Source organism: Leptonychotes weddellii, chromosome 15 (assembly GCF_054177405.1).
Source record: "Leptonychotes weddellii isolate Sample4059 chromosome 15, ASM5417740v2, whole genome shotgun sequence".
Classification (NCBI taxonomy): Eukaryota; Metazoa; Chordata; class Mammalia; order Carnivora; family Phocidae; genus Leptonychotes; species Leptonychotes weddellii.
In genome coordinates, this window is record NC_138383.1 from 3120525 (window position 1) to 3135183 (window position 14659).

The following is a 14659-nucleotide window of genomic DNA, read 5'->3' on the forward strand; positions in this document are numbered from 1 at the left end:
TCGTGCCGGACGCTAGAAATGCTCCCTAGGGAACCAGGAGTCAGCTCACAACTTGGGAGGAGACAGGGGGAGTGGAGGGGACAGCTCCCCTAGTCTGACGTTATATTTTGTTATACAATCCGAATTTAATCATAAAAATACATTCTGAATCCAAATCTCTGTGACTTGGGGGATTTTCTTCTGTTTGGATTATTTGTACTTTTTCCCGCATTCACTGAGAATATTTAAAAAATCACATACTTAGCAGGTGCCCACTAGGTGGCTTGCGCTGTGCCCGGCGTGACAGGAGTTCAGGAGGAGATACCCCGGAGGGAAGTGCACACACACTCCCCCTGGGGGGGGCGGGCAGGAGAAGAAACTAGAGAAAATAAGACAGGGTTTTTTTTGTCGGGGGGCGGGGTACTGTGAGCAGCGAGCGAAAGCTCAGGAGGAAGAGACCGTCTCGGGTGGCAGGTGCACGGATCCAAGGATCCAGAGGATTTGGCACTGACCCCGGCTGGGCCGCGCACATGGGGTCCCTGCCGGGGGGAGATGCAATGTGAAGTGAGTGGGACAGAGGACACGGCTGTCACCTCTCCTTGGGTAACATCCCCCTCCCTCCCCTAAAACACTCTTGCCTGGCATCTGTGTCCCTGGCTCGTCACTCCATCAGGACTTCTGTCCCTGTCCTTGGGGATGATGAGAGATTTTTTTTTCTTCTTTGATGGGCACTTCTGACCTTTCTAAATGTTTTCTTTTTTCTTTTTTTTTTTTTTTTAAAGATTTTATTTATTTATTTGAGAGAGAGAATGAGATAGAGAGAGAGCATGAGAGGGAGGAGGGTCAGAGGGAGAAGCAGACTCCCCGCCGAGCAGGGAGCCCGATGCGGGACTCGATCCAGGGACTCCAGGATCATGACCTGAGCCGAAGGCAGTCGCTTAACCGACTGAGCCACCCAGGCGCCCATTGTTGTTTTTTTTTTTAAGATTTTATTTATTTGAGAGAGAGAAAATGAGATAGAGCATGAGAGGGAGGAGGGTCAGAGGGAGAAGCAGACTCCCCGCCGAGCAGGGAGCCCGATGCGGGACTCGATCCCGGGACTCCAGGATCATGACCTGAGCTGAAGGCAGTCGCTTAACCAACTGAGCCACCCAGGCGCCCCTCTAAATGTTTTCTTATGAGCATCCACGATTTTTTAAGTTTTATTGACTATAACTCACACAGCCTACCATTCACCCATTTAAAGGGCGCCATTCAGTGGTTTGGGTAATCCATCGGGTTGCAACCACGGCCACAGTTGGAGAACCCTGGACCCTTCCGCTCTTCTGCCTCCCCAGCCCCCACTCCCCTCCCCCCAGCTCCAGCAACCGCCAGTCTATTTCTTTTTTGATCCCATGGGTTTCCCTACTTCAGAGTCCTGTGAATGGAATCGTAGACTCTGTGGTCCTGTGTGTCTTGGCATCCCTCGCTCAGCACCGTGTTCAGCACAGCATTTTTTGAGTTCAGCCACATAGCGTGAATCAGAACGCCTCTCCTTTTTATGGCCAAATACTATTTCTTTGACAGGATAGACCACAGTGTGTTCCCCCATTTGTCATCTGATGGACACTGGGGTTGTTTCCACCTTTGGGCTCGTAGGCATGATGCTGCTGTTAGCACCCGCCACCAAGTGTTTGCGTGGCTGTGTTTTCATCCCTCTCGGGCCGATGCGTAGGAGTAGAATTTCAGGGCATATGGTGACTATGTTTAATCATTTGAGGAGCTGCCAGACTGTTTTCCAAAGCAGCTGCACCGTTTTACATTTGCAGCATCTACTATTTTTACAGTAAGAAAAACAAAGTCAACCAGAGAGACAGGTATGGGGACAGAATCATGAAGCAGGGACTTTCCTGATGGTGTTTGTCACCGTGACCTGGGGGAGGGCAAGGCAGGGCAGGTGCACAGAACACGGGGCGCGGGGTGCAGGCGCCCGGGGAGGGCTGGAGACGACCTGGTCCGCATGTGCCCAGGATGGACAGCATCAGTGTTAGCTCCTTTTACTGCTTCCCTGTATTCATAAAATTTTCCAAATGACATTTATTGTTTTTATGGTCAGAAAAATAAGCTGTGGAGAGAAGGGAAGGGAGACGAGACCTCCCATGGTTCAGGGAACTTATTGCCCTAAGGAACCAACGGCTTCCGGTTTTCAGCACCAGGTTGCGTGCTGGTCTCTGGGGAATAAACCCTTAAAAAGGAGCACCTCGCCCTTGGTCTCTGGCTCCTCACACCGCCCTCTAGAGGCAGCCGACCAGACTGCAGAGATGCCGGAGCAGGCACCGATGGGAGGCGAGCCAGGGTCCTCTCCCGGTGGGCTCCTGGGAGGGAAGGTGACCTAGGTCTGGGTTCATGCAAACAGGCTTCGCCGTCTCCCTGTTGATAGAAATAGGATCGCCCTCTTCCTGGCCCTGACGGCCTCGGAAAGCTTCTCATGTGGATTCCGTTCAATCCTTAGAACCCCTTACAATGAAGGCACTGTTATATGGTCCCCATTTTACAGATGAGGAAAACGGAGGAGTAGAGAGATGAACAGTGTGCCCCAGGTCCGGTGGTGTGTGCCTGAACTTTCACACGTGCACTTTCCCAGGCCGATTGTTAAATTCTGGTTGATATCTCATTGGTACCTTGAAATCAGGGCACGAGCATCTGCAGCAGATTTTGGCAGGTGCCGAGCACTGCAGCTCTTTCTCCCGGGGGGAGCCGGTTGTTAGGCATTTCTCAGCACACCCGTGCCTGGGCTGCACTGCTGGGCGTGTCTTCCTGACTCCCAGGCCCGTGGCACTCTGCTTCTTCGTTTGTGTGGTCCCGGTTTTAGTCTTGCCGCCCCAGCTGCTTCGAAAGTGTGGGTCCAGAGTAAGAGCTGAGGATGGAGGCTGCACACGGCAGCTTGGTGGTGATCATCTTGCGAGTGGTTGCTTTGTGTTATTTCGGGGGACATGGTAGGAGAATCTCTTTATCTATTTTGCTCAGCCTCTTTTCTGGAAGGAAAAGGCTTCTGTGTCCAAATGAAGCATTGTGAGTCAAAGGCAGAGAGCCTGATCATCTCCGTTACTCTGCTAATGTTGATATTCTCATGCAGAAGCTCACTCGTTCATATTTGCCATCAGAGGTCATTTATCACGTCACATGTATGTGTCCTGCTCTGTTCCTACACACGGGTCCATTAAACTGTCCCCAGTCTGAACTAGAAGACAATTCTCCAAGTAACCGTAGCACACATCTGCTAGGCTTGCTACAACCTAAACCGTCCAAATTGTAGCTCCACTTGTAATAAAAATGAAGAAGATACATTTTGTTTGAAGATACATCTGCTTGTAACTGTGTGCCTATCATCTTCCACTGTTTCACGTTTAATACTGGAAGCAAGCAAGTGACATGGGGCACATCTGAGTTTCCTAACTGGCCCTGGAGTCTAAGATCCACGGAAGGCACATCCAGCAGGGGCAAGCGCACCCGTTATAGGGGGACCTTGCTGAGCTGACTCCTTTCCCCAGCTCAGTGAGATGGCTCTGGGTCAAATCTGGTGTTTACTTTCTGAGCACAGACTCTCCATCTTGTCCTGGAGTCAGGATGGGCCACCCAGAAATCACGGGGCACAGTAAACCACTCAGCCAGGGCTGGCAGCAGCCCCAGGAGTGACCGCATGGCCCGAGGCAGCCCACCACCTCTTGGGCTGATGACTCAAGTTCACATGTTGAGCTGGGCACCAGGAGACGCTCATGTTCAGGAACTGTAATAGAATTGGCCCTATAGTTTTCTTCTGCAGTGTTCTCCTCCAAGAGGAAGAAGAAATCTACAGCCCTCAGTTACAAATTTTAATTAATTCCTGTTTTTCTCTCCAAGAAAGACTGTGCATTTTTCCAAGGCAGACGTAGGAAGATGTTGTAATAGATGTTCACATGGTGCGTGCCCAACCAAGTCTTAGTAACTGGACCTGTACAGAAAGGGTGTCCTTTGGAACATTCTGAGATGCTATGTCATTTATACGTGACATCCGAAGTAAACGGCAGCCCCGTAGCCAGGGCCATGGTAGACAGACAGTTTGCATTGCATCTCTGTGTCCGGCACGACGAGGCGGGGCCGGAGGAGAGCTACTGTCCATATATACCTACTCTGGCCGTACATTCCGGAAGGAAGGAGACCAGAATGAGTTACTTGTCATCTGTCCATTTCCGCCCCCCCCCCCCCCCAGCTACTCTGAACTCATAGAAAAGGGCTGTACAGTTCTTAAAAAGAAAAAAAGAAAAAGCCAAATACTTATTTTGGAAGTATTCAGAGCCACCCGAACACTTCTCTTTCATTAGTTAGGATTCAGAATAAATGCTGCAGTAGCAATCCTGCTCCTTGATCCTTTTATTCACCTGGAATGTCATTTAAGTCCGAACAGACACAAGGGAAAATAGAGCTCCCAAAGGTAAGGGGAGTCGTTAAAACAGAAGAGAGAGCGTCAGAATTCACATCCAGGGGGTGCCTCCTGCGACCTGCCCGACACACAGGATGTCCCCGTGCCCACTCGTAGCCTCAGGCCAGCCGACCCACGTTTCCCCTGGCCAGAGATTGCGGTGCGATGGATTCGCCGCAGGGGCGCATTATTAGCACATGCAGCATTATTCACCGAACTCTGTTTCTATTAGTGGATTCTCCCGGCTGCGCTGTGCCTGAGATCATTAGGTTGGATGTCCTGGAGCTTTGTCAAGTGGAGAGCCCGGGGTGCAGCCCGAGGCTCCCGTCTGCCCCTCGGGGAGCCTCCCTCTGCGGCTCATCACCCCGCCCTTGTGGCTCTTCACAAGGTGCCATCGCAGCCGGAGGGCTGAGATTTGACATGACCTCTCCAGCCCTCGTTACGTTCTGCCATTCACCAGAATGCACTTGCCTGTCTTTGTGTCCTGCCTGGCTAAAGCCAAGGCTGTCACCAGCACGAACTCTGCGGTGCAGGAGAGGGAAGGAGCAGAATCAGGAGCCTGAGGTCAAAAAGACAAACGGTGCCGCCTCCTCCCCCTGCCCTGAAGGGAATTCGGAGCCGATTTCCAATTTTATAAAATTCCGTGTTTTTGCTATTCATGGTGGAAAAACCCAGACAAGTTCAACATCAAATGGCAGAAAATGTGTGTGAAAAATAAAATGGGAAACAACCTGATCTACATACAACGTGATCTCTTTCGTGCGAATACATGTGTGTGAAGGAGTATTGGAAGGAAATGCGTCTTAAGTGTTCGCTGTAATGAAAATGGGAGGTTTTTTCCAACTGTGTCCTTTCCTGTGTCTGCCAAGTGCTCTGGAGTGTTCGTTCTACTCCGCACAAATGATCTGTGATGTATCCATCAGCTCACGGTGCTGTAACAAAGCACCACAGACCAGGGATTGATTCCCTGGCAGTCCTGGGGGCTGGAGATCCAGCATCCAGGCATGGGCAAGGCTGGCTCTCCTGAAGCCTCTCTCCTGGGACTCGCAGGCGGCCGTCTCCTCCCCGTGGCCTTGATGCTTGTCCCTCTGTGCCTGTCTGGGTCCTGATCTCATCTTATAAGGACCCCATTCTTATTGGATGTGGGGCCCCCCCATGTGATCTCACTTAATCACCTCACGAAAGACCCATCTCCAAACACAGGCACATTCTGAGATGCTGGGGGTCAGGGCTCCCACACGGGGATTTTGGAGAGGCTGCAGCTCTGCCCACAACCCACGGCATTGTGAGCAGTGAGCCCCCACACACCCGGGCCGCACTCGGGCGCGGGGGTCGGCAGGAGGAGGGGGACCAGCAGCCTGCCCTGAGCTTGGTGATCTCTGTCTCCTCAGGAAAGGCCGAGGGGAATGGCAAGATGCACATCACCCTGTGTGACTTCATTGTGCCCTGGGACACCCTGAGCACCACCCAGAAGAAGAGCCTGAACCACAGGTACCAGATGGGCTGTGAGTGCAAGGTAAGCTGGTGCCGCCTCCTTCTGGGCTTTCCCTCATCACGTCTGTCTCCGGGGAGACTGCCGGGCTTTGATCCCTGGCTTTCCAGGACCTCTCCATCCACGGGGTCCTTAGGATAGGGCTCTGGGGAGGTACGGCCTCTCCACCAGTGAGGCCATCAGGCCAGGGACAGAGCCCCCAGGCATGCCCCTGCAGAGGGATATTTGGGAGGTCCGGGCAATCTAGCCGTGTGGCCTGTAGCTTCTAGGAAGGAGAGCCTCCCAGGGGGAGGAATTTTGTGGGGAGAACAAGATGCTGTGAGTACCTTCTATGGATGCACAAGTGCAAAGACTTGAGTGCCTTGGGAAAGAACGTCCCAGCCATTTCCATGCCCTGGGGCCACAGAGAATCCTGACACCCGCCCCCTTCTTAAAAGCAGCCCAGAGGGGCCCCTGGGTATCTCAGTCTGTTAAGTATCCACCTTCAGCTCAGGTCACGATGGAGCCCTGCATGGGCTCCTCAGCGGGGAGTCTGTTTTGTCCCTCTCCCTCTGCCCCTCCCCCTGCCCACCCAGCTGGAGCCGGGCTAACATTAGGCGCCGCTGTAGACAGGCCTCCGCGGCCCCAGGCTTGGGTCCTCTCTCTCCTGCCGCCCTTCGTCCCCACCGCCTGTGCCTCCGGTCCCGGCACAGGAAGCACCGCCAGGTGCCAGGGCCGCTCTGCCCCCAGAAGTGGGTCTGGGGCCGGAAGGCTGCAGGGACCGGCTTTTGCTGATTTAGCGCTCTTGCTTGTGCGGATACATCATCGCCAGCCGGTCCCTCAGCTCATTCGAAATGTGAATTCTGACCCACGGCAACGTGTTTGTGGAGCAAACGGCTCCGTGCCCAGCGTGAAATTAAAACTGAGTGCTTCAGCATCAAAACAAATGAAATCTTGCCACTTGCAGCGATCTGGATGGAACTAGAGGGTATTACGCTAAGCAAAATAAGTCAGTCAGAGAAAGAATTATTATATGATTTCACGCATATGTGGAATTTAAGAAACAAAACAGGAGCATAAGGGAAGGGAGGGAAGAACAGAACAAGACGAAACCAGAGAGGGAGACAAACCATAAGAGACTCAAGCACAGGAAAGAAACTGAGGGCTGCTGGAGGGGAAGGGGTGGGGGGGAGGGGGTAACTGGGTGACAGGCACTACGGAGGGCACTTGATGGAATGAGCACTGGGTGTTACATACAACTGATGAATCCCTGACCTCTACCTCTGAAACGAATACTACACTCTGTGTTAATTAGTTGAATCTAAATTTAAAAATTGAAAACAAAATAAAACTGAGTTCTTCCCTTTCCCTCTGTGGCCTGAGTTTCCTCCACCACAGTGCTGCTTGCCGATCCCCCCAAAGCCCATGCGTGCTTCGGAGCAAGAGAGCATCCTTTTTATTTGACTAGAACCCAGCTCCAGGAAATTTAAGACCCTCTGTGGTTGTCGTTCTCCTCCCAGGAGGGTGCGGCTACGCTGAGGCCTTTGTGTCATGCTCAGAGGGGCCACCGTGCTGGGGGCGCAGGGGCAGTGCACAGGGGTCCCGCCAGACCCCATCCCCCCCCACCCAGGCAGCCTGCCTTGCTGCTGCTTAGAGAGTAGGGGGAGCTCAGGAAAGGCTGCTGATGGAATAGGTTCGACTCGAGCCCCCGTTTCCCGCCCCGCCGCTGTGCTCACGTGGTCATTCATTTGACAAACCGCCCTTGAACGTCTTTGCTGGGTGCGTGGCTAGGCTCTGGAGATGCCTCCTTGAGTGGCCTCGGTCCCTGACCGGATCCGTCTCCGTGTCCCTCTTCCTAGATCACGCGCTGCCCCATGATCCCGTGCTACATCTCGTCTCCGGACGAGTGCCTCTGGATGGACTGGGTCACGGAGAAGAACATCAACGGGCATCAGGCCAAGTTCTTCGCCTGCATCAAGAGAAGCGACGGCTCCTGTGCGTGGTACCGCGGAGCGGCACCCCCCAAGCAGGAGTTTCTCGATATTGAGGACCCGTAAGCAGGCCAGCAGCACCCCTTTGGCCAACGGAAAAGCCTCCAAGAGTTTAGACTGGTCCAGCTCTGACATCCCTTCCCGGAAACAGCATGAATAAAACAGTCATCCAAGTGGGTCTAAATTAGTGTGAGTCTCCTCCCACCCCCATTTCCCTTTTAAACGTGGTTGTGGTCCCACACCCCATCCGCCAGCCTGGGCATCCTTGGGTGCGGGCAGGGGTGGGATGCATGGGCCCGGCCCCAGCCCTGGCACTGTCACAAACACTGAGCAGGCGGCCCGTACGTAGGAGTCCCCCAGGCCTGGTCAGGGCAGAGCCTGGAAATGTGCATTTTGCAGAAACTTTTGAGGGTCGTTGCAAGACTGTGTAGCAGGCCTACCAGGTCCCTTTCACCTCGAGAGGGGCATGTCCCTCATTTCCTGCAGCTTCCACGCCTCTGGCCCTACGGTGGCAGTCCCCGCCCCTTGCAGGTGCCCCTGTCTCCTCGGTGCCCATCATGGACTCCCAGTACCTGTGACTCCCATAAATTCAGAAGCAGCCCTGGACCAGTGGCTCGCTCTCGAAGGAGCCCCAGTTAATCCTGCTAATCCGCAGACTCGCAGTGGGAGCCACGCTCCAGGGCCTTGTACGATGCGGGTGACAAGCTTCAGCTTCGGCCAAGTCCTTTTCAGTCCCCCTACCACACACCCCGACTCTGGGGGAGTCCGTGGCACTCCGCCCCAAGGGCAGACGTTTGGGGGGACGCTTGGCTCCCCTTGCCGTTTATTTCCAGGCTTCTGAAATCAGTCTGGCTTCCTCCTCCTCCTCCTGGCATCAGGCATCCAGCTGAGTTGCACACGTTGGCTTTGCAAGGGGTCGCGCGTGGCCGGTGGCACAGGCTGGTTGTGCTCCGTTTGCACATCCCGAGGACATCGAAAACCGGGTCCTGCTGTGCCCCCCAGCGCACCTCAGAGCCCCTCCTGAGCAGGTGCCGTAGCTTTACCGTGACACCCCCCTCCCCCCCGCAAAGACGGACAGTCGCTGCGCTGGGCATGGATTTCTGGCAATGAAGTTAGCTGGGCGTGTTGTGAAGTCTTACCCGGGAAGAGAGAAACTGGGGAGGTAGGTGGGTTCGGTGAATTTCTTCCTGGGCCTCTGGGATGCTGTGGCCTACATCTCATTTTTCGAAAGATCAATTCTCAGATAATCTGTGAACCCAAATCCCAGCTGTACCAGCCTCCACTTAGATTTGTCATATTCGATCTCTCGGTCAAAAAACGTCCTAGGGGACTAGAGAACCTGTTCCCTGAGCACGGCTTTCTGCGGCCAGTAAAAAGGGGATTAACGCAAGCAGAAATCTCTCAGTAACAAAAAGTCATCTTTTTCTTCCTACTTGTGTATGGTATAAACCGTTCTGAATTTTTCACGCCAATTAGGCAAACGTACATGGACACGAGCACGTGCACGAACACGCACGCATGGAGACCCAAGTGTGTCAGCCTGTGAGTGGTCCTCCTGCAGAATGCTTCCAGAGTGACCACCTTCTAAGCATTGCTGTACTCTGCGGTGACCCCAAACCACCCGTAAGACTCCTGACCCCCACGTGGCGGGTAGCCCCCCATGCCTGCCAGGACCTGGTCAGCATAGATTTCGATGACTTCCCTTTCTAGGACAGACTAGGGGAATAGCCAGGAATCAGCCCCCGCGTTAAGGGTGCTTTCATGCTGTACAGTGATAGAAAGTTTGTAAGATGTCATAATGGACCAGTCCATGTGATTTCAGTATATACAAGAACACCAGACCCCTCCAATCAATATAACACCCCACCCCTGTTTGCCTCCTGTATGGTGTTATCATATGTAACATTTACTCCTGTTTCTGCTGATTTTTTAAGTGTTTTGGTTTGTTTCTGACATCAGCTGTAATCATTCCTGTGCTGTGTTTTTTATTACCCTTGGTAGGTGTTAGACTTGCACTTTTTTTTTTAAGGTTTCTGCGTCGTGGAAGCTTTTGACCCTGAATGGAAAGCATGGCATGGTAGCTAGCCTATGATGGTGGATTCCTTCAGATCTTTTCTTTCCTTCTTAGAGTATGGTTGCTTTTTCCATCTGCTACCTTTTGTTCTCTGGCTCAAATCATTACAAAGTAAAGAATCTTGGAGTTGGTTGGTTCTAAAAGATGGCCTTTATACTCAATCCACACACATTGGTCTTCTAGCCATGCTGAGCAGAAAACAAAAACAGAAACAAAAAATTCAAGATGAAGTGCCCGGTGGCAGGCAAAAGACAGAGCCACCCAGATACCGTCAGAGTCAACAATTGCAACGTGCACGTAGTTGAAGAAGGCTCTCCATTCAGCATTGTTTAATTTATATGTTATGTTCTATGCACTGCTCATTCCTCCTTCCATTCTTGTCTTCATGCAAGCAACTCAAAATATTTAAAATGAAGTTTACATTGTAGTTATTTTCAAACCTTTGCTTGATAAGTATTAAGAAATATCGGACTTGCTGCCATAATTTAAAGCTTTGTTTGATTGTGTTTGTTTTTGCTTGTTTTGGGGGTTTTTTTTTTTTTTTTAAACTTTTGGGCAATGTGTTTTTGCTGGAATATGAAGTCTGAGACCTTCCTGTGCTGGGAACACGTGAGAGCTGTTGAACGTTGACAAGCAGACTGCGCATGTTTCCGATGCTTTGTATCATTCTTGAGTGATCGCTCGGTCAATGGACAATAAACAGTATTATCAAGAACCCTGGCTCTGTGTGGCTGTATCCGATGCTCAGAGGAGCCTGTCCCATGGAGGTGGACATGTGTGCCCAAGAGAAAGAGAGGCCCGGGTGCCTTGAGGGATCCACTGGCATCTAATCAGTGTTCAGACGTCTCCCGTGGTCTCCTCAGTGCTTTCTTATGGTCCTCTGGCTTGCATCGGGAGCCTAATGAGGGCCATACCTGGCAATTGCTCTTGAGGCTCTTTTTTCTGCAGGTTCTCCTCCCCTTCCCATCCCCGCTTTCCTTCTCTTAAGGTGGGAAAGATGCCCTCATCATAATTTAAACTTGACTATGTCGTGCAAATGAACTTCCCCAACATTTGTGCCCCTCTGGACCTGCAGGCCCCATGGGGTCTTAGCAAACAACCCACCAGAAGATAACTGCTACCCATTTCCTTTCTTTTTTTTTTTTTAAGATTTTATTTATTTATTTGACAGAGAGACACAGTGAGAGAGGGAACACAAGCAGGGGGAGTGGGAGAGGGAGAAGCAGGCTTCCCGCTGAGCAGGGGGCCCGATGTGGGGCTTGATTCCAGAACCCCGGGATCATGACCTGAGCCGAAGGCAGACACTTAAGTGCCCCCATTTCCTTTCTTTAATGTAATTTAGGTCAAATGTGACTTCTGAAAAACACTTCTCATTAGGGAAATTTTCAAACATATTTAAAAAATGCAGAGAATGGGGTGCCTGGGTGGCTCAGTTGGTTGGGCGACTGCCTTCGGCTCAGGTCATGATCCTGGAGTCCCAGGATCGAGTCCCGCATCGGGCTCCCTGCTCAGCAGGGAGTCTGCTTCTCCCTCTGACCCTCCCCCCTCTCATGTGCTCTCTCTCTCATTCTCTCTCTCAAATAAATAAATAAAATCTTAAAAAAAAAAACAATGCAGAGAATGATGTGACAAACTCCATGCACCCATGACCCGGTTATTATCCAAGCTATCTCCATCTTCGCAAACAATTTTGAATCGGTTTGAAGACCCACATATGGGGAAAGCAGACTGTTAGGGAGTCTCCAGACACCATTCATCCCCCCTCAGCCTCGCTCATTCTGTGAAAGGAACATGCATGAGGGTTTGGGTCTGAACCCCCAACAGACACATGCAGCTTCAAAATGGAAACACGGCAACAGATACAGCAGGATCCAATGTGAAGGGTCCCGGGGCCAGCCACCAGGCCTGGTTAAAACCTCTAGAAGTTTGGGTAGCCCTGGCTTTTCCCTGATCTAACTTAACGACAAAACAGTGGAGCTACAGATCTTTTACTGGGGTCAGTTTTATTATGGACAACTTGCCATTACTGCAGATTCTACATGAAGACTTTGAAACTCCTGTATGAACAGGTTCTATCTTTAGCCTTGGGTTCGAGCCCAGAGCTGACCCACACAGCTCTCCTTGCCCTGCTCGGTTGCTTGTGAGTCCTTTGCGGTGAAAGACAGCACTTTGATTTGGGGAAACCATCAGCTCCGATAGCAAATTTTCTCCTTTGGGAAACAAACTGGGAAAGAAGCCGTTCAGAAACACAATTCTGTTTTCATTCCATAACGACCGAGAGGAATATTCCTTTCCAATTAAGTGAAACAAAAATGTGAGGCAAATCCAAATCTGAGTCTGCAAAATGGTGGGGTATCAGCTGGGGGCCAATAACAGAGGTCGAGTGCTAAAGAGGGTTTGGGGATGGGATCCAAGATGGGGCGCAGAGGCAATGCTGCATACAGGACCTGGAAATAAAGCTGAAAGTTTCATGTTTATTTTTAGCCTCCTCAAGATGTTTTGCTTTACCCCTTCAAGCAAAGTTGGTGGGCAAGTGGGGGGCTCCAGGTGCAAGATTCCAACCAGGGTGGCTCAACAGAGACCTGGCACCGGGGGTTTTGACTGGGTGCTCGTCATGCAGGCACCCTCTGCCCAGCATGTAGCAGGATTCCAGCCTCCCGGAAGGAAAGCAGATGTTCAGCATAAACAAACATTTGAGGCACAGGATCCATTCTTGTTCTGTTTGTTTTTGTTTTTTTAAGAAGGCTCCACACCCAACATGGGGTTCGAACTCAAAACCCCGAGATCAAGAGTTGCATGCTCCACCGATTGAGCCAGGCAGGTGCCCCAGGATCCATTCTTAGAGAATGGGGGAACCCTCCCGAAATCCAAGTTCCCAGACACCAAGACCGGACGCGGGCCTTCTGGAGGAGAGCAGTCCCAGGCCTGCTGTGGGACTCTTGCATATACATCCTGCCCCTTTCCTGTTCACGACCTCTCCCCAGGCTCAGGAGACTCCGATGCTAAACCCCCATGGGCAACTGCTTAGCAAATCATTCTAATAATAATAACCCCAGTCAAAGCTCACGTTGAGTCCATGCCAGGGCTGACACCAAGGGTTTCACATCTGTTACCCTAGGTGACACTTGCCAACTCCAAGAAGTCTGTGCTCTCATCTCTCTTGGTTGGTTGATAAGGAGTCTGAGGCCTAGAGAGGTCAGTTTCCCAGGCACCTGGCCAGTAAGCACTGGGGCTGGGATTGAACCCAGGCAGAGGCAGGGTCTGGCCTCCTTCTGCAACATCCCACGAGGATGGACCACGAGGACCACGAGCCTCCTCGAACAAAGCTATGCCTTGGGTGCAAGCAGGTTACCCTCCGCAGGTCGCCTCCCACCTGGTGATGTTTGCCTTCCATCTGCACAAAGAGCTGTATAGTGCTTTCCTTTTGTTTTACATTGTTTTCAGAACAAATGCAAATTTATCCCCTTTTTATGAGACTTGAAGCAAGGATAACTATAAAATCCCAGTCTCAGTTAAGACACACCAAAACACCTGTTATAAGTGGTAATGTGTGAACTTAAAGAGGGTAAAATTCAGTTGTCTGGAAGATTCATTTCTTTTTTTAAAGATTTTATTTATTTGGCAGAGAGCACAAGCAGAGGGAGAGAGAGGGAGAAGTAGGCTCCCTGCTGAGCAAGGAGCCCAATGCGGGGCTCGATCCCAGGACCCTGGGATCATGACCCGGGCCAAAGGCAACCACTTAACCGACTGAGCCACCCAGGCGTCCCTGGAAGATTCATTTCTATATAATTGATCTTCCAAACTGGGACACTTTTGAGAGAGAAGGAGGGTGCTTTCAACGAGTGGGGTCAATAGGTATAAACCAGGACTGCCCCGAACAAACCGGGGTATGGTGGCCCCCGTCATTGTAGGACAGCTTCCCCAGCACACTGGGTGTGTTGAACCCCCCTCCGCTGTGGTCCTCGATGCTAGGGCTTGGCGCTGGACGCGGCACCCCACAACACCCAGGCCCAAAAGACTTATCCTGACTTCCTGTGATCTGGGAGCAAAAGTACGCCAGCCACGGAGGTGCCGGGCGCTGCAGCTGTAGCAAATAAACCCAGGATCTCAGGGGCAAACAAAAGGTGGGCATTCCTTGCCAAGACCAGTGAGGACGTTTGCTGGGTGACCTTCTACGGGCAATTGGGCTCTTTCCCTCTGTGTCCCCACCATCTCCTGAAGCCTCAGAGTCCTTCGTTTTCAGCCAGAAAGAGGAGGGAGGGAGGCCTGGCAGATTCTCAGCGTCTGGCTTGGGAGTGACACCTGTTACTGCCTCTCCCAGGCTCTGGAAAGAATTAGTCACTACTGAACTCACTACAGGCAGCTTCTGGCCTGGGCCCCCTGGGCCTGAACCACCTCCTTCCCGGGCAAGGCCCAGACACGGTGAGGAACAGTCTAATAGAGCCTGCTCTCTCTACCACCCTGGGCAGCGGTGGAGCTCGGAGCGTCCAATGCAAGGTGGTGCTCACGGGATTTAAGAGAAGGTCTTGAACACTCTTGAAGAATGTATATTATCCAGTCCTGAGGCCAAACACGGTTACATGTCTTGCTTCAAAAAGAACAGTAACAGCTCTGTGCAAAGTAACATTATGTTTCAGAGAACAACCAGGGGGTCTTGAGGAAGGGAATGAAACCGGAAAGAATGAAGTGAGAGGCGGGGGGGGGGG

General features: G+C 51.8%; 1 protein-coding gene across 1 annotated transcript in view; it reads left to right on the forward strand.

The window, feature by feature from the left end:
* TIMP2 (TIMP metallopeptidase inhibitor 2) overlaps positions 1–10668 on the forward strand; it is a 45855-nt gene extending 35187 nt beyond the window's left edge. Inside the window, exons 4-5 of the mRNA XM_006734277.3 lie at positions 5809–5933; positions 7748–10668. Of these exons, the coding sequence (XP_006734340.3) occupies positions 5809–5933; positions 7748–7945 (323 nt within the window). The 3' untranslated portion in view covers positions 7946–10668. The remainder of the gene's footprint in view (positions 1–5808; positions 5934–7747) is intronic.
* Positions 10669–14659: the final 3991 nt, after the last annotated feature.